Source organism: Cryptomeria japonica, chromosome 9 (assembly GCF_030272615.1).
Source record: "Cryptomeria japonica chromosome 9, Sugi_1.0, whole genome shotgun sequence".
Classification (NCBI taxonomy): domain Eukaryota; kingdom Viridiplantae; phylum Streptophyta; class Pinopsida; order Cupressales; family Cupressaceae; genus Cryptomeria; species Cryptomeria japonica.
In genome coordinates, this window is record NC_081413.1 from 393670735 (window position 1) to 393691410 (window position 20676).

The 20676-nt window shown below is 38.5% G+C and overlaps 1 protein-coding gene across 1 annotated transcript in view; it reads left to right on the plus strand.

Annotated features, from left to right (window-relative positions):
* The first annotated feature begins 1666 nt into the window (after positions 1-1666).
* LOC131072986 (uncharacterized) overlaps positions 1667-20676 on the plus strand; it is a 44831-nt gene continuing 25821 nt past the window's right edge. Inside the window, exon 1 of the mRNA XM_058009313.2 lies at positions 1667-1963. Within this exon, the coding sequence (XP_057865296.1) occupies positions 1774-1963 (190 nt within the window). The 5' untranslated portion in view covers positions 1667-1773. The remainder of the gene's footprint in view (positions 1964-20676) is intronic.

Below are 20676 nucleotides of genomic sequence, written 5' to 3' on the forward strand. Positions count from 1 at the left end.
TAAGTGGTTTCATTTTATGTAATGCATAAATGATTAAGTCTAGTGACTTGAGTTAATTTTGTCAAATGGTTCTATGCGTGACTCAATACTAGACTCCATACCCTTGTATTTAGGCATTGATCTGTTTGATGGCTAATACTTGTTCAAAAGCATCCAATTAATCAAAATTCATTTACATTTTTGTTGTAGGAGTAGGATTAGGTTTAGATTTCATTCAAATTGTTGAGTGATGATGAGAAACGAAGGATGCAACCACACTTTGAAGTAAATCATCATTTCCTTGGTATAGTTTCATTGAGGTTTATTTGATTATATGCAATATTTATGAATTTGTTTTAAAACTTTAAATATTGCAAGGTTCACTCACCTAGGTCTAGTAGAGCCTAAAGAGTAGGAGATCTTTCAATCATTTGATTGAAATCTTGTTCGTTGGCCATTGATCCATGATCTATTGATTGAATCTAACTAATTCATAGGAATCCTTGGGCAATTAGTTAGAAACACCAACACTAGATATGTATGCTAAATAGTGGAATTGAAAGTGGATAACTAATAATGAATTAATTATATTGTTACGAGTGAAAAGATATTTGAGTATTCAATATCTTCAAGGTAGAGCCAATTAAATTAGATCTTTTTGGAATAATACTTAATTGTATGATTATTTTAGTTAGCTTCTATTTCAATTTCCTTGCTACATGATTATACACCAATATTTATCAATTGCTATTGATCTAACATTTTTAGATTATATTGATGAACATATTTAGGAAGTGTAAGTTTTTAATATTTGTTTTTCCAAATAGTGCTTAAAAATGCAAAATGAGAACCTAATTTTTTTACATATTCACTGTAAACCCTTTGCCCATTTGAATGTGGATATCTCAATTTATGTAAGTTATTTGGTTGACCATAGAGATTTTAAAAGTACAATTGATCATCCTTACACTTGTTGAATAGTAATTTTTTTTTCTTATACATCAATGAACTGATAATTTTCTTTTGATCTATTATCTTTGTTAGTTTGCTTTAATTTCGTGTTGGTTTAATATATCTTTGGTGAACTTGTATATGCAAGTCAAATTTTAAAAAATATACATATTACTATCAATTGAAAAAAATATACATATTACCATCAATTTCAAGGTCGTGGGTGAATTATAGAGTTGTGAAGGTTTCATATATATATAGATGTATTAACTAGCTATTCATTTGAAGTTACACTCTAACCTATTTGTAATATGATTTATTAAGAGACTTGTGGTTTATAAGTTTAGTTAATCAATAAAAAGACATGAAATGACAACCTACTTTAGTAGAATTTGTTTAAATTATAAAACTAGTCAATTTACTTTCATCTCACAAAGATCTTTAGAAACACTTTCTTAAATTCGATAAGATTCAAACAATAAAAGAATCATTCCACTCTTCGCGTTTAATCTTTAATTATTATAACAATTTAAATATATGTGATTCATCCCCTTAAGAATTGCACTTCTCAAAAAATCATATAGTTTGCATACAAATATTAGGATGCCCTTCCAAATGGAAATTTAAATGAAAGGAAAAAATATGTTAAAAAACACAATCTAAGAACATGGCGAAGCGTCGGATTGCTCTCGGACTATTCCTAAAAGATTTAGATGCTATATTTAGAGGATAGGATATGGAGGTAAAAACCCCAGGAATAAAGACAGAAAATGTGTTACCCTTAAGGAATAGCGTTTCACACAACACACTTTCCAACAGGAGTGTTTTAAGGCTAGACAAATAATGACCGTGCCTCGAAGAAATGGTTTTGCAGAGGAGGATGAAGCGGAGTTAGAATGGGAAGCGGAAGATGAAGAGCTGGAGGAGGGATGGGTTGACCTTGCAGATGAGGGGGTTCCTGTTTCTCCAGATGTGCGGGCACTAATGCAAGCAGCTGAACTTGGCGATCAAAATGCCCTTCGCCTTGCTTTAGGTCAGTTTCTTTCCTAATGGATTCTCCTGTAATTTAGGAAACATGAATTGCTTTCAATTATGCAACAGTTGATTACAACTCAAAAATTAGGAAAGCTGAAATTTCAGTTTTGGTTTCTTACCTTGTGCTGTATTGTGGATGGGTGCTACTGGAGGTTTCTTTTCTAGAAATTTTTAACAGATAGACGTCGCTTGGCGTTTAGATTTCCAGGAACTGTTTTCAAGAGGACTCGAAATGAGTTACTATGAAACTTGAACTGGGTACAGTGCTTGTCATGCATCTCATACTTACAAATGATACAGGTCGCCTTTACGCATATAGTAGTTCCACGGAGTTTCCTGACGGGAAATGGGGGACCGGTTTTGGGGATGGGGTAACCAAAGGTCTAAGTTTGGGGAGAGCAGGGGACGTCAAGGGGACTGTAGAGAAGATGTCGTGATGGGTGGCACAAATACATATAGTATTTGAAAAATCAGTTATAAAAAGATGTGTAAGAAAATAAAAATTTGGCTTGTTATGTAAAGTTTAAACTAAAATATTAAAATCATGACAATGATTGCATTGAAATTTGAATATTAATGATGGGCAGATGATGGGCAGAGTTTTGGGATTTGTGGAGGAATTAAGAATGAGTATAAGAATTGGAAATGAAACTTTGACATACTAAATGAAGTTTAAACTAATAAACATAAAAAACATGACAATAATTGCATTAACAATAACAATGGTAAGTAGAGGTTTGGGATTAAAGGGAAGTGCCCCTTGTGGGGGTTTAGAGGTAGAGTCCCCAATGTGGTCAAGGGGTAGTGCCCCTTTGCAGGGGTTTGGGGGCAGAGGCCCCAGTGATGTGCTCCTTATTGTGATACAGGGCAGGGTTGAGGGGTGGAACTCTTGTAAACAAACACAAATAAGGCCCCCAAAACCTCATATCCTTCATTACGAATGTCTTTTTCATAATTTTTTTTTTGGTTTACACTTGGAGTTTTTGACTGGGGGCTGCAGGAGATGCTTGGACATCCTCAGTACGGTCAAGGGACTTTTGGGAGTCCCTCGAATGTCTTAGGGATGTCTCAGCGTTCTCGGTGTCCCCAACGTCCCAGTGGTGTCCTGATGCAAGTGGTTGTGTGGGGGATGACATTTTCCCCAACTCCTCACATCCCGAAAATGTGGGGATTTTTATTTTTTGGGGAGGGGGAATGCGTCGTTGTGGTTCACTAGAACATATATATGGGTGCATGTGGAAGTTTTTTGGTTTAGAGTTTTGGATTAGTACATTCTATGTATTATTACTGACACCTCTTTTGAACATGTTATACTGAGTGATAGATGCCATGACAAACGATGTGTTTGGTGTTCATTGAAAGTTTATGCAGTAAAGTTGAAAAAGATTGTTTAGTTTGAGAGGTCACTTATAGGTTGTTACACAAATGATTGGGAAAATGACTAGAACTCTAATGGGTTCGAATGCCCAATTCTGGCAAATGACTGGAAGACCTTTATAGGCATGAACATAGCCCCACAAATCTTTTTGGAAAAAAACGGCAAATCAAAAGATTAAGATGTTTATTTTTATTTAAAATTGGGATTTAAGGAGGATTTTTTAAAGAAAATTGTAGAAAAATATAAAAAAGAAAGAAGAACCTATTGTTTATTGAGTTTGAAGGCTTTGTAATAGCATAGAGATATAAAGAGCAGGTGAAAATGGAATTTTAGCCTATGAATTGTGGAATATAGATTTTTCATATGTTCATATTGCTGTTCATATTGCAATACATAGTGTATAAATGATAACCAGGTGCTAATAGTTTTGACAATTTTAACTACAATCTACTTTGTAAAAAATCAGCCTACATATAACTACAAATTTTTAAAAAATCAGATGTAACCAATGACTTCTGTTGCTATGGAGAGATCTACATTAGAGGCTCTAAATCTTGATGATCAAGCTCCTTGGTTAGAGCCTCTTTTGAGTTGTTCATCCACATCAATATCATAGTTGGATTCCTTTAGGAGATCATAATCATCACCATATTCAAAGATATTGCAATTGACTTAGAATCTATATTTGGTAGTTAAAAGTGAAACAAAAACAATGTTTACAATTTTTTCATATAGGAATAAGATTTGGTATCTAAAAGTGGAAAAAAAAACAATGATTACAATTACAAATATTTTAAAACTATAACTTGGGCTTTTTTTATCTTTAGGTGGAAGTTGTGATGAATGAATACTAAGTAATTCATTTGTTGTTGTGTAAAATAGTTGTGTCTCTTGGAATGTATGTGTTAGAAAACAGTCTAAGTACACTCACAAGTGGATTAATTACATGGCTTTTTGGACACAAAAATCTCACTATTGCATTGACAAACACATTATTTCAAGATTTTGAGATGATATCATGTAAGATCTAAAAACTGAACACCTTTAATGTACATGTTTTCAATATAGAGAATTGCCAAAATTTTATGGATTCCGCATAGCTTAAGGGTCTTTTTGCCCTGCATGGCAGCCATACATGGGGAAAATCCCTTGTATATTGGTAGTTTTGCCATAATTGCATCCAACACAATTGGGTAGGGAACATTTTCTTCATGCACATGAGTAGGCGTTGTGGGAGTTCAACATCATCTTTGAATGAGGGTATATAAGAACATTGCTGTATTTAGATAGTATCCAATGGCATGAAGAGTGGAAGGCATCTATCAACCCCATCTCCTATTGGTTGTCCCATAATGGCATGTATGTGTTCTTGTTATTTTCTATTCTACCCTACATCATCTCCTTGGCCTTATCCATGGCCTCATACAAATGATCCATTAGTGATTTCTTCCCATCCATCAGTCTCAAAAACCTTTACTAGAGACTCTAAAGATTTGACCATTTGTTTTGTTGCATTCAAAAATTTTGGAGAAAAAATGTATTGCCACTATTTTGTCATGTCCCTTTTTGTAATGTTCCTACTAGGATGCTGCCAATTTCCCAGTTAACAATACCCATTACCTAATATTATCATGCCTTAAATTAATTTATTAAACTAGATGACCATATTTATCCATAGTACAATTGATAGTGGCTATATTCAAGTCCCAATTCTTACACCCTTCCTAATCCTCAACCTTGGATTGGGATTTACTTGTTTAGGGCACGATGATACCACCTCCATAATTGGGCCCAGATTTCAGGAATATCCATCCAAACCACCCTTGGGGCTCACCTAATTTGGGATGGATTTACTCCGCTTCTCCCTAACAACACCACATTGTAATGTCCCCTACTGGGACACTGCCAATTTCCCAATCAACAATACCCATTACTTAATATTATCATGCCTTAAATTAATTTATTAAACTAGATGACCATATTTATCTATAGTACAATTGATAGTGGCAATATTCAAGCCCCAATTCTTACACCCTTCGTAATATTCAACCCTAGATGGGGATTTACTTGTCTAGGGCACGATGACACCACCTCCATAATTGGGCCCAGGTTTTAGGACCTTTGGGGCTCACCTAATTTGGGATGGATTTACTCCGTCTCTCCCTAACAACACCATGCCTCTCCTTATGTTGGGGCAATATAAATGATTATGTAATTGGGCTATGAGTACACTAACTTCTAATGTATTATGAATAAATATGTAAACAATTGAAATTAATTATGATTGTCATACATATTGCAGTCTATATTAATATTACTATTAAATTCTGTATAAGAACATTATCAGGCTTAATATATTAATATATTAAGCACATCCCCATGCATACCATCAAGAACAAGGATGTTACTGCCTGTAATGTAATAACAGTTCTGATCTAATCTGATTGATGGGGATGTCACTGGATGCTTTGATTCCTTTCCTTTATATCTCTCAATGTGAGGGAGAGGTCACACCTCTTCATCATTTATGCCCTTTGGCAAGAGACACACCCTTTCACCATTCGCACACCCTTTGAAAGAGTGCAACTCTTTCATTATTTCTGTCCTCTGAAAGGGACACGACCTTTCACAATCAGATCTGCACTTTTGATACCTAAATTATCCCCCCTTCAAATGAGCCCTCTTCTCCCTTTTATACCTCATATTTGGGGGAGTCACAATTTATCATTTCATGCCTTTTGACCTTTCATTAACTTTAATCAATTTTTAATTATATTTAATTATATTCCTTTATGTTTTAATTTAATTTTTATTCTTTATTCTTTTGTATTTTAAATTTTATTATTATTAAATTGTATTTCAAAGTGGGGACATTACCGTCCACTCCATCTAAGATTGCTTTTCCTCGAGCAATTATTGTGGAGTGTTCAAAATGACTTCCAATATGAATGGTCTTGGAAACACAAATGGAATAAACATGCTGGAAACATATCAGGCATGAACCAAACATGGAGCATACACACATACATGTATTGTTGGATTCCTTCTTATTGACCAGAATGATTCATTGATTCATGTTTACCTCGCAAGATGGCAGGATTAAAGCTTTGATACCAATTGTAATGTCCCCTACTAGGACGCTGCCAATTTCCTAATTAACAATACCCACTACTTAATATTATCATGCCTTAAATTAATTTATTAAACTAGATGATCATATTTATCCATAGTACAATTGATAGTGGCTATATTCAAGCCCCAATTTTTACATCCTTCCCAATCCTCAACCTTGGATGGGGATTTACTTGTCTAGGGCGCAATGATACCACGTCCATAATTGGGCCCGAGTTTTAGGAACATCAATCTAGACCACCCTTGGGGCTCACCTAATTTGGGATGGATTTACTCTGCCTCTCCCTAACAACACCACATTGTAATGTCCCCTACTAGGATGCTGCCAATTTCCCAATTAACAATACCCATTACTTAATATTATCATAACTTAAATTAATTTAAATTAAACTAGATGACCATATTTATCCATAGTACAATTGATAGTGGCTATATTCAAGCCTCAATTCTTACACCCTTCCTAATTCTCAACCCTGGACGAGGCTTTACTTGTCTAGGGCGTGATGAACACTACCTCCATAGTTGGGCGCAGGTTTCAGGAACATCTGTCTAGACCACCCTTGGTTCTCACCTAATTTGGGATGTATTATGTAATTGGGCTATGAGTACACTAACTTCTAATGTATTACGAATAAATCTGTAAACAATTGAAATTAAGCATGACTGTCATACATATGCCAGTGCATATTAATATTACATTTAATTCTGCATAAGAACTTTATCAGACTTCATATATTAAGCACATCCTCATGCATACCACCACGAACAAGGATGTTATTGCCTGTAACTTAATAACAGTTCTGATCTGATCTGATTGATGGTGATGTCACTGGATGCTTTGGTTCCTTTCCTTTATATCTCTCAATGTGAGGGAGAGGTCCCACCTCTTTATCATGTATGCCCTTTGGCAAGAGACACACCCTTTCACCATTAGCACCCTTTGAAAGAGTGCAACTCTTCATTATTTCTGCCCTTTGAAAGGAACACAACCTTTCACAATCAGATCTGCACTTCTTATTTATATCAGATCTGCACTTCTGATTTCCAAATTATCCTCCCCTTCAAATGAGTTCTCTTCTCCTTTTTATGTTGCACATATGGATGTCTTTGTTGTCATTGATGTCAAACCTTTGTCACTCCTATATGAACTGGTTGTTGCTGGTGATCCGGATATGTATATGTTCAGCTGATGCATGGTGTATTTGGTTATTGGTCCGGATACCTATTTCTATTATACTATGTTACATAATTGATTGCAGATTCACGTTTTGCTGTTGAGATGATATAAGGTGATGATTTAATGTGTTTCCGGAAGTTTGGTATTTCCTACCTGGTCCAAAAGTAATTCTATCCTCGTTTGTGTTTGCTTTGGTGAAACTTATTGTGGTTCGGAATGAGTGTTTGTACTGGATATGTCTCAGATGATCATGTTGTCCATTGGGATTGCTTTGCTCATTGTGACTATGTTGCAAATCAGATGTGGTTCTTTTGGGGTGAACTGCTTTCTTTAGGTCCGAGATAAGACAGTATGTTTTTAACAGATCAAGTGTTGTACCGGTTTGTGCATATTTGTTCGAGTGGTTGTGAGTAAAGACTTTTGATGTTAATTGGAAGGTGAGCCGACTTGGTTCGAACCCTCACACTTATCTTTTACCTTCTGGATGATGTAGTTTTGGGTCAATGCTATAATTTTCATATTCTTTTCGCCGACCTGTTGTGACCTTTTCCACATATCGCCCCATTGCAAGTGGGGACCCTCTCTTTTCTTGCTTTCTAGGATTTTGTTAGTGTCTTGTGACCTTTTGCTGCAGTTTCACCAAGCCTTGTCCAGTTTAGAGCATTTCAGGCCCTGACGATTGAAAGTTATTTTTTGCAAGTTATGTGATTCCGAAGTGCGAACACCACCAGAATGCTTAGAGAGGCCAAAGGACGAAGATCGCAATTGATTTGGACGAATTTGGACAACTTTCTATTTTTAGAAAGTTTGCTTTTTTTACTTTTTCCTATTTTTTAGGAAGTTTCGTTTTTGGCCTTTTTAGCCCAATCCCCGGTAGACAATAGAAAGTTTGCTTTTTTTACTTTTTCCTATTTTTTAGGAAGTTTCGTTTTTGGCCTTTTTAGCCCAATCCCCGGTATGTCTATTTTTAGAAAATTTTTCTTATTTTTTCGGGATGTCTGCTTTTTGCTTTTTCGGGATGCAAACCTAGGGTTTACACTTGCACCACTAACCTGCTTCGATCGGAATTCGAAAATTCCAAGTTTTGACCTAAAAAGCTGAATCCCTTGATTTTAGGCTTTTTGCTTTTTCGGGATGCAAACCTAGGGTTTACACTTGCACCACTGACCTGCTTCGACCGGAATTCGAAAATTCCAAGTTTTGACCTAAAAAGCTGAATCCCTAGATTTTAGGCTTTTTGCTTTTTCGGGATCCAAACCTAGGGTTTACACTTGCACCACTGACCTACTTCGACCGGAATTCGAAAATTCCAAGTTCTGACCTAAAAAGCTAAAATCCCTAGATTTTAGGCTTTTTGCTTTTTTAGATGATCCACCTAAGCACGGATTTCAAATTTCAAGTTAATCCGATTTAATTAGATTAAACTGTGAAATTTTGAAATTTCTTTCAAAAAATTCTTATAAGTTTGGCTAACAAGGGTTTTGATGTGTTTCTGCAGGTTCAAACCCCATCACGAAGGATGAAGAGATCATGTGGGCGCCTTGTCTAAAGTCCGCCATGAGTTTGGAGGTCACATAGGAGGCTACTCCAAAGTCCGCCCCACCTAAAGAGGTCATGGAAGAGCATGGGTTAAAGTCCGTCCACCTTAGGAGACCATGAGGGAGCAACCTCCAAAGTCCGCCCCACCTTAGGAGATCATGTGGGTGCAAGGGTCAAAGTCCGCCCAGCCATGAAGAGACAATGAAGAGCCCTAGGTAAAGTCCACCCAGCCAGAAGGAGACCATGAAGGAGGCAAGTCCAAAGTCCGCCCCACCTTAGGAGATCATGTGGGTGCAAGGGTCAAAGTCCGCCCAGCCATGAAGAGACAATGAAGAGGCCAAGGTAAAGTCCACCCAGCCAGAAGGAGACCATGAAGGAGGCAAGTCCAAAGTCCGCCCCACCTTAGGAGATTATGTGGGGGCTAAGGTAAAGTCCGCCAAAGAAGGAGCTTACTCCAAAGTCCGCCCAGCCATGAAGAAGTCATGAAGGAGGTGAGCTTGAAGTCCGCCCAAGGGAGATGGAGGCTATGTGGGGGCTAAGCTTAAAGTCCGCCCAAGTCTATAGAGGTCACATGGGTGCTAAGGTCAGAGTCCATAGGGAAACCTTGCTAGAAGTCCGCCCAAGATGCTAAGTCAAGGAAGAAGAAGACCATGAAGAGGCCAACCTAAAGTCCGCCCAAGGTTGAGAGGCCACGAAGGAGCACTCAACAAAGTCCGCCCCACCTTGATGGAGACCATGAAGGTGCTAGGGCTAAAGTCCGCCCACCTTAGGAGACCATGGAGGTGCAAGACTTAAAGTCCGCCCAAGGCATAAAAGGGGCCATGAAGGAGGTAACTCCAAAGTCCGCCCAGCCATGAAGGAAGCCATGAAGGAGGTGACAACAAAGTCTGCCCAGCCATGAAGGAAGCCATGAAGAGGCCATAAAGGAGTCAACATCAAAGTCCGCCATACCTTGGAGAGGTTGGCTAAATTCGCCAAAATTTGAAAAAGATGGAAATAAAATTCGAAAAAAAAAATCAACCTACACATGGAAGGTCAAACAAGGTCAAACAAAGTCAACAAAATCCACAGAGATTTCAGATTAAATCCAAAATGAAGAAATATCTAAATAAAAAAAAAAATCCTCAAAATAAATCCAAAATGGAAAGTTTTTTTTTGAGAATATTGAGGGAATATTAAAAATTTATTAAGATATTAATTCAAAATGGAAAGTTTTTTTTGAAAGGGAGTATTGAAGGATTAATGAATATCTTCAAACTTAAATTAAAATGGAAAGTTTTTTTTTAGAATTAGAAGTATGAGTTGGGTGATTTTAGGGGTTTTTCTTAAAACTTGTCTACAAATACTTCATTATCAAATTCATACCAAGAAGTTCAAAATTACTAAGGAGAGCTTAGTAAAATACTTTCAGTTTGGAGTTCATCTGGAAGAAATTCTAGATATTGCTGGAAGTCGGATAAATATTTTGGCAGAAGGCTTACAGATTTTTGGAGAAAGGCATCTTTTTTGAATTTTCTCAATATTTTGGAGAAAAGTCTAGCCAAGTCACAGGTAAAATTAAAATTGTGAATTTTCTGGATATTTTTCTAGAATTTAATAAATGATTTTGGAGAAAGAAAATTCAATTTTTTTGGCTAAGTATGAAATTTTTCGAAAGTTTTAACACTTGATGAGGACTTCAACCAGCTTCAAGGCTGAGGGTCTGGAGGTGAAAATTCAACTTTTTTGGCTAAGTATAATTTTTTTTCGAAAGTTTTAACACTTGATGAGGACTTCAACCAGCTTCAAGGCTGAGGGTCTGGAGGTGAAAATTCAACTTTTTTTGGCTAAGTATAAATTTTTTTCGAAAGTTTTAACACTTGATGAGGACTTCAACTAGCTTCAAGGTTGAGGGTCTGGAGGTGAAAATTCAACTTTTTTGGCTAAGTATAAATTTTTTTCGAAAGTTTTAACACTTGATGAGGACTTCAACCAGCTTCAAGGCTGAGGGTCTGGAGGTGAAAATTCAACTTTGGTGGCTAAGTAATGAGAGTAAAAAAAAAAAAGGAAAATTTTCCAACACTTAGCCATTTCGCGGCCCCGTTATTTTTTTCAAAATTCTGTAGAATTTTTTCTAACTTAAAGTTTTTATCATTCATCTGCAGGTCTTGAGCGCCATGAAGTTCCAGGTAGATAAAGATGCTCCTCCGGAGTCAAGGATGACTTCCAAGTGGAAGAACATTAGCGACACCAACCTCAGACACATCAATCTAAGGGAGTTTAAGAAGCGAATGTTTGGTTTGGACAACCTTGTGCCTACCACCATTGCGCGGAAGATGATGAAGAGTGGTATCGTGCACGCTGCCAGTTTCCTCCCCACCATGTAGTGCAATGAACTAGTAGTTGAGTGTGCCAAACACTACAACCCCATCAGTAAGGATATTGTTGCACTTGATGGAAGAGTGTTGGCAAATGTCAGCGATGAGGCCATTAGAGAGGCCTTTAGGATCCCTGAATACCACAACACAGTATATATGACCAAGGATGAAGCTGACAGTCTGTACCATGGTCACCTGGAAGAATATGATGCCATAGTTAATCATTCTTGGCTAGACAAGCTGAGGAAGGGCGCCTCTAAACTCCAGAGAAAAAGCCTAGTGCGAGCATACTTCAAGGAGGACATTGGGGACATGATTGTCTTACTCAATAGAATAACAAGAAATCCTCAGGGAGCTCCATTCGAACCCTGGATGTATTATTTCATTAATGAAATAATCAATGGAGTAAAAATGATAGACTGGGCCCGTATGATCAGCGACAGTTTAGACAGCCAGCTAAGGAATCTGGAGGCAAACAGGACTTTCTTCATGAGTTCTTACTTGTTCTATTCTTTAGCCAGGACCTACAGGTATAGAGGTCTCACTTGTAGAGGAGAAGTTGGGAACAAGGAGAATCAATTCCCGGTATATGATTGCTATCCCTAGCTCCATATGGAGGAAAAGTTCCATTTCAAAAGGGTGAATGATGCCTTCCCGATGCACATTACTCGGACCCTTCAAGGTGGACTGCACCAGAGGCTCTCTCAAGAGTCAATGGACTTCATCGGTCGGTTTGGGTGTTGGTACATCCAATATCCAAAGTTCACTTACCTCCGAATTTAGGGATTCTCTGGTCCCCCATACAAGCTTCCAGCTTACCCTACCAACTGAGTGGTGTTGCTCGAGGTTGTGAGACAATTGGAGGAGTATATAGTGATTCAAAGGGATAAGCAGAAGAAGGCAGGCACATCCTCACTTACAATTGGTAATGGGCTGGAAACATGTCCATCATCACAAGCTGCAGCTACCGCTGAGAAAGAGCTGGCCTGGTATCCCTTTTACCAATACAAGGCAAGAAAAGATTTCGATCCATTCCAGAGGATAAAGAAGATCGAAGGGACAACGTTTGAGCATAGACTAGATCTGGAAGACTACTGGGCTAATGCAGCCGATAGTTTCGAGGTCCGGAAGAGGTTCTGGTCAAGAATTCCTCTAAGTATGGTGAGAGCAACGGAAGTGTTCAAAGTTGCCGATCAGGTGGAAGAAAGCCTAGAACTTCAGCAGTCGGGTTTTGAGAAGATGAAGAATGAACCTTTGGTCTTGATAGATTGGACAGAGGGAGAAAAATCAGACCTAGCAGACCTCATGAGGTCAGTAGTTGAATACTCAAGGTGGTGGGCATCTGAAAAGACAAAATAGTTGAAGGCCAAAGGTATGGTTCTAACTTATGAATTAATGGGAGTGGATGATACTCTGTCCGTCCACCCTTGTACCTCCGCCAGTGATGCTCGGAATCCGGAAAGTGTTGGATCTCGAAAGAGAAAAGAGTTGGGTGGAAGCTCTACAAAGTGCACAGGGAAAAGGGCTGTGGTTGAGAGAAGAGAATCCAACGAAAGTCACTCCATCCTAAGTGCTGCTTCCATTGCGCCTGATCAGAGTACAATTGGGGAACAAGAGATAAATATCTATGTGAGTGATGATGAAGTAAGAGTGCTTTCTCAGCCAGCTGAGGAGGTGGTGGAGAAGGTCTTCCGAACTCCAGACAGAGGGCAGGATGAAGCCCCTATAATTTTCTTGGACGGCATACCAGTGAACCCAGGAGAAGCAGACGATGAGTTTGATCGGAATACTCTAGAACAATCAACCATTCCTGATTGGCTGAGAGCAAGAATAAAGGCCAAGGTTCCCAAGGAGGTCCACTCAACCGAGGAGGCCACCGCAACATTCCTGGAGAAGGTGAATGAGCCCACTGCAGCTAAACCACCCAAACCAGCCAGGAAGTTCTCCCTGATTCAGAGAGACAGTGCCGGATTCAGGACAGTCCAGATAGCAGTGCCCAAAGAAGGGAAGACTAGGGACAATGTCACCACAGATGACTACAATATCACCACCATAGAGATAGGTAAGCCTACCCAGGACCAGGAGGTCCAATATTTTGACGACTCCTGTAATGTTCTAAAGACAAGGCTGGCTCATGAGAAAGAAAAGAGAAAGAAAGTGGAGGAAGAGAACCAACAGTGGAGGAAGTATGTTCTCCATCTTACCAGCCCGCTCAACCATGAAGTCCCAGCTACTCCACCACAGCCTCTTCAACAGGGATCAATGAAGGACTATGATGAGATGAAGGGATCGTACACTCAAGAAAAGGAGTGGATTTCAGATGCTGTGATACGCGCTGACACCCTGGTAGAAAACTTAGTATCAGCGCATGAGGCAACTTCTTTGTTGATTGATCGCATCCAGGATCTATCATCCAATTGGGAAGAAGTGGATGAAATTTAGAATGAAATACTTCCTCACCTAAAGGTTATCCGAGGCATGTCAAAGAAGAGCTTAGTGGATGCAGGCATCGTACAAACAGGAGACAGGTACGACTTCGGCACGTGGTACTATGCTCTGGACACTCGGATTGAAGTCCTGAAGAAATCCGAGACCAAGTGTTTTGAGACAGAGGCAAGGGTAAAAGAGATCCTGGGCAAGGTATTCCGAGTGGCATCAGAGATCTGGCAGAAGGAAAGCCTAAGGGAGAAGCATTTACAAGCAGAGAACTTGAGAGCCAAGATTCAGACAAGCTTCTTTCGAGATTCAGGGATGATTGACAAAGGCGATCTTTCTAAAATTGCAAACTTCCTCTCCATCGATGACAACTTCCTCACCCAGGCAGTAGAGTGGGAAGGCATCCTTGCTACGTGCGCCAACGATGTGGATCTCGTCGACTTCCAAATTGGCGGTTTGCCAAGTGTCACCATAGAGGAGGTCAAGCTCGTGGTGTCCAGATACGTTGAATCTCTGAAAGAGGAAAGTGGCCGCTCACCTCAGTAAAATTAGCAGCTGCGCCACTTGTCACTCTTTCATTTGCTTGAACTGATAGTATTTCGGGAAACCCTAATTAGGGTTTAGGACTTTCAATCTTGGCCCTTGATCATTGTTTGATCTCGACCATTCAGTTATTTTTGAGAAACTATATAAGGTTGCCTCCCCTCATTTGAAAAGGGTGAGGTTTTTGATGTATTGTTGCTTAAGGTCATTTCCAGATAATATATTGCATGTGCGCTGCTTTGTAATCTCTATTATTTGAATGATTTGCATGGTTTCAACTGCCTCAACACTTAGTTAAAATTAATTTAGATTTGCTTTCATTGTTGTTAATTTGAATGAAGGATTTGATAAGTATCAATTGATGGTGTATTTCCGCTCATACTTTTGGTAAATGGATGATTTCCATTCTACCGTGTAAAGTTAGTCTGAGCCCATCCCCTGTGCATCCCAACATCTCGATTATAAGCACAACCCATTGAAGATTGCACCGGCCTTGTGTAGTTGTCCCTAGTGTGGCGAAGCAAGGTTTGGTTTCTCGAAAGCATCCAGTTGATACTGTCTCCAGAATTCATAGGAATGGGTTAGCCTCCCTAAACCCTATCTCTCTTTTTCCATTTCTTTTGAAAGTCTAAATCCCAGAAAATTCCCCCCAAAAAAAGAAGAAGAGCCTAAAAATTGCTAAATCCATCTAAGTCCAGCAGTTCAAGAATACTTGTTAAACGTAAGTCCCCCTTGAAAATTTCAGCATACACTACCCAAGAAGCTATTCCACTAAAGTTGCTTGTTCGCACATATAGACCTTGGAATCAGTAGTGATTTTTCAGGAGAGGATAGAATACTTTCGGGTATCCTATCCTAATGTTTGGTAGATGATAAAACAGACACCAACACGACCTAGTGAAGTTTATTTTGGATTCGATTGATATATATTGAGTGATTTGGTTGTGTCGGATATAGAGGTAGTTGACAAGAAAGTGGTGTAAGTGATGGATGTGAAAGTAGTGTCATGAAGGAAGTGTGAAGATTCAGAGATGTACAGAGCAGATAGACGAGTATACATTGGGAATTGTTATCTGCATTCTAACAGATGCTATTTTGTATATAGTTCAATCTACTATTCCTATTGTTTTTGTATGAGTAGTTTTGTATCTTGCCCTGAAGAAGTGATCTTTAGTTGAGCAAGTCCTCTTTGCATCTTGCCTGAGGTAGTGCACCTCAATCAACAAGTCCTAAGCAGTGAGCTCATTGGCAAGAAGCCTTGTTCATTGTAAAACAATTATTATATATATTGTGAGTTTGATTCTCACTGTGGTTTTTCCGTGTAAAAAATCTTGGTGTTCTTGTGAGAGTGTTTTGATGATTGAGTTGTTTACTTTCATGCATATGTATTGGGATAAATGGTGTTGTTCAAATAACTTAATATGATTAAGTTTTTGTGAATGTTGATTCACCCCCACAACCCCCTTCCCCCCCTTCTCTTAGCTTTCAGTAGTGTTCAACATCTTATACCTCATATTTAGGGGAGTCACAACTTATCATTTCATGCCTTTCGACCATTCATTAACTTTAATCAATTTTTAATTATATACTTTATATTCTAATTTAATTTTTATTTTTTATTCTTTTGTATTTTAAATTTAATTATTCTTAAATTATATTTCAAAGTGGGGACATTACACTTTTACCAAATTAAAATATATTAATATTATAAAATATATTTATTACAGGGGGAAGGACCGAGTAGCCACCCATATACCAATAACCAGAACGTTCTTGTCCACTTAACCCCTGATTACTATCTTTAGAAAAAACCAATATGTGACAATGAAAAGCCCACTAAAATATTCCACATGTACTAATAATCACCCACTTGTACACCTATTAGTTAAAACTTGAATATTTAATTGGAGTTGTGCAACTATATTGGTACCTAAAGCACATGGTTATTGGTATATTGTACATATGTATTGGTCAAAACATTTATTAGAGTAATATAGTTGTGCAACTATATTGGTACCTAAAGCACATGGTTATTGGTATATTGTACATATGTATTGGTCAAAACATTTATTAGAGGAATATGTATTGAATAAGTTTTGCAATTTTTGGTGGTTGTACACACAATTATTGGGGCGTCTATGAATAGGTATTAGATGTCACTTCGAAATGACCACTATTTGAACTTTTGTGCATATAACGAATCTTCTTGCATTTGTCGTAACTACTAAAAGCTAAAACAATAGCTTTAAGCTCTTAAGTCATATAAACATAATTTTTTTGGAAACTCAATGTACTTGTTATCACAAAAGCTACCCTTGCTGAGCTATCAACTTAGCAACCTTGTGAAACATGGAAACAACCCCGAAGTGTCGGACCTTGCGCAAGGGGGTTGAATCTCCGGAGAAGGCTGACTTCCTTCTCAATCTAGGTGTTGAACCAACTCAACACTTCAAAACTTACTCCTAAGCCCATCCTAACAACTTGTAGAGGTAAAGGGAAGAGAAAATTGCTTGAAATAAAAGGAGGTCATCCACCAAGAAGAGATTGTTCCTCTCCCTACCCGAATTGACACAAAGAATCAATTGAAATACCCAGGAGATGCACAAACTTCAGTTGTATGAGTGACCCCAAGGCATGTATGGAGGTTAGAATTCGCTGAATGCCAAGAGGGGAGAAGGTTTCCCACAAGTCACACTCAGAAATAAGTTAACACAACATATATGAGAGAAGAGCCACAAAACATACACCAATGATGAAGGTAAGGAAACATACACAACATACATAAGTTTGAAGGAAGGCAAGAATGGTGATTTCAATTCATTATAAGGCCAATGGCCAAACTTACAATTGCATAAATGCAAGATAAATACAAGAGAAGTGAAAGAGCATAGAATAGCTCAAGCTTGCGGGGAGAGAACCCTTTACAATGAGGCTTAACAATCTTTATATGGAAAATTGGTTACAAGAGTGATCATGAACCCTGTGTGTGCAAAAAAATGTCAGTCTAGGAGTGTAGGGAAGTGCATGCACTTGACACTTGACTTTCTGTACATGCAAGCAACCTAGCCATACCCTGAAAATGCAACCCTGAGAAGGGTGGATTGATTGACCTTCCAAAGTTAGAGCATGCAGACATGACATAAGTTACCACAACAAGCATGGCCCTGTACCTCTCTTGATGGAAATCCTGCCAAAATCATTAAAATGCACCCCTGTGGCTCCACAAAAGAAGGTGCACAAGTCACAAAAGTTGTCGGAGCATTTAAAGCTTTGAGTGTTGATCACGCCATCCAGAAGTGTTGCAAGCCGGAAAGAAGTCCGAGGAATTCGGAAACTCGGATTCCCGAAGTGGGGAAAACAAGGAAGGAATTTTGGAACCTTGGGGTTTCGGAGTTCTGGGGAATAGAAAAAAGGGGAACGAAGGAACTTTGGAACCTCGGGGTTCCGGAGGTCTAGAGAAGAGGGAAAGGCAGCAAGGAAGGGATTTCGGAACCTTGGGGTTTCGAAGTTCTGGAGATCAGAGAAAAGGCAAGGAGGTAAGGAACTTCGGAACCTCAGGGTTCTGGAGTTCTGGGAAAAGAAAGGGGCTAAGGGAAAGGAACTTCAAAACCTCGAGGTTTTGGAGTTCCAAAGAAGGCAAGGAAAGGGAACTTCAGAACCTCGGGGTTCCGGAGTTCCAGAGAACTGAAGAGGAGGGGGAAGGAAAGGGAGGAACTTTGGAGCCTCGGAGTTCCGGAGTTCTTGGAAGAAAAGAGAGAAGGTTAAATGAAGGAACTTTGGAACCTCGGGGTTCTGGAGTTCCGGGGAAAGAGACAAGGAAAGGAAAAAGCCAAGGGAAGGAACTTCGAAACCTCGGGGTTCTGGAGTTTCGAGGAAAGAGACAAAGAAAGGAAAAAGCCAAGGGTTTGGAACCTCGGGGTTCCGGATTTCCGGGAAGGGAAGAAGGCAAGGGGGGAACTTCGGAACCTCGGGGTTCCGGAGTTCTGGGGAAGGGAAGAAGAAGCTAAGGAAAGAACTTCCTCCAGACAAGACAACACTTCACAATTCCTAATTCCACTGCTTTTCTCCTTGATCAACTGGGGCAGCGTCGGTCCATGGATTGTTTCTCTGATCGGTTCTCATTGATGGACCAAGGGTGCCATAAAATGACAACAATACTGTTTAGGAGCTTAGCGTGCACAAAGTTAGGGTGGGTGGCTAATGTGTCCTTTACATATGTTTATAATAATTTTTTTATTTATTTAAAAGTATTTTTAAATAGTTGGAGGCAAAGTTAGGATCTAAGGGCCCAAATTGAAAAAGGTATATCAAGGAGGTGCCTATTTTCATTTTATGATTATTCAAGCTATCCTTTTTACTTCCAACTTTCAAAATTGAGTAATTTGTTCAATCTAGGGCATCCAAGGATGAAAACTTCTGATTTGTGCAGGGTTTGAGCAAATAAAAACCCTCTTGAATTCCACATTTGAGATCAAGGATTGGAAACCCCTACTTTCCATTTTGGATGATTCCATCTAGGGATTACAATTTTATTGATTTGTTGAGGCTTTGAAGACATTTTTTAGTTTGCTATAGCGGCACTATGGTGTTTGTTGCTAATCATCAGAGATTCCAGTGAGAAGCGATTAGTTTGCAAGCAAATTTGGTTATTGGCACTTGGGAGGTTTTTATTATTTGGTTTTCATTGCTGCAGTTCATCATCATTTCCAGCTAGATCTGAGGCGCCTTATTGAGGAGGAAATTTATTGTGAACATTTATTTCACTTTCAAACCCTAGTTACCAGTTTACAAGTAATTCCTGCATTTTTGGTGGCTGATCATCAACAATTTATGCTGGATATGGGTGCCATATCTAGGAGGAGATTGTTATCATCATATATTATTGATTTTTCCAGGGTTTGCATGCACTATGGTCGCTGTTAGCTCAACATTTATTGCAGATTGGTGGAATACCAGCAGTTGTTTGAATTACATCATCCATACAACCTTTCGATATCATAGCAGCCATTTGTCATCATTCTATATTGTGTACCAATGTCAAGGAGGGTCTGATCAGAATTGGTGGAACTGTACCAACATCAATTTTTTACATCATTTTACCAGCTGCCACAGTCCTAAAATCCCTACCATGAACTAAACAGTCATACTAGGTATTGGAGGTTTTCAAGGAAAAATAAGATTCTTCAAGGATGTCCAGATCTGCATTTTGTGAGTGATTTTTTTTTACTAAAATCCGACAAAAATATTGTTTCAAACATTGTAGTCATTCCCAGCTCAGTGGGCAAACCAAATCAGATCTTTGAGGGTTTTCAAATAGACTGTGTAATGTGGAATGATACTGACATGATTATTTTAATTCATATTTGAGTCTGTGAAGTAATCCAAGGTTTACATCTGCAATTGTAATTGATGGGATTGATCATATGAAGTGTTGTATCAGCAATTTAAGGGTTTGCTAAAGTGTTTCCAATTAATTGTTTTCAATTTTTTTTTTGCTGTTCTGGTTTGGCGTGGTTTTCAAAATTCAGAAAAAAAATACAAAAAATGATAAAGTTGCACAAAATATCGCATGATTTTAGTTGGGGACATTATATACTTTGCCATTTGTTTGATTAGTGAAGTGAGACTCCATCTACTCATTTGAAACTAACATTTGTTTCAAATTCATTTTTTGTTGGCAAAGAGTTTGCGATGCAAAGAAGTGCATAGCAAAGCTTGTCACCTTTGATTCAAGTAGATCATCGCCCTTTGTGAAGGAGACCGTCATACACAACATTCTCATGGAATTCTACATGAACTTGGTAATAATGTGAGCTTTTTGGAATACCTGTTTAACCAATTCAAGTTTTCCAATATCTTGTAGGGTTACATCAATGTAGTGTGATGCTGCATGCAGGCTAAAAAACATAGAGGGATGTTTGTTTGTTAGGTGTTTCCTAGTAGTGTTACAAGGGGCCCAACATTGTTTGTAATAAGTAGAACCACATTTGGTGGCCCTCCATCGATGATCACCTTGTCAAATAATTTGAACAATGCAGTTGTCGATTTGTTCCTATTTGATGCATCTACAATTTGAAAAATATTGTGCTAATATTACAAGAGACAAGGAAGTTGATGAGACTTTTTTTCATTCTATATGTCTACCCATT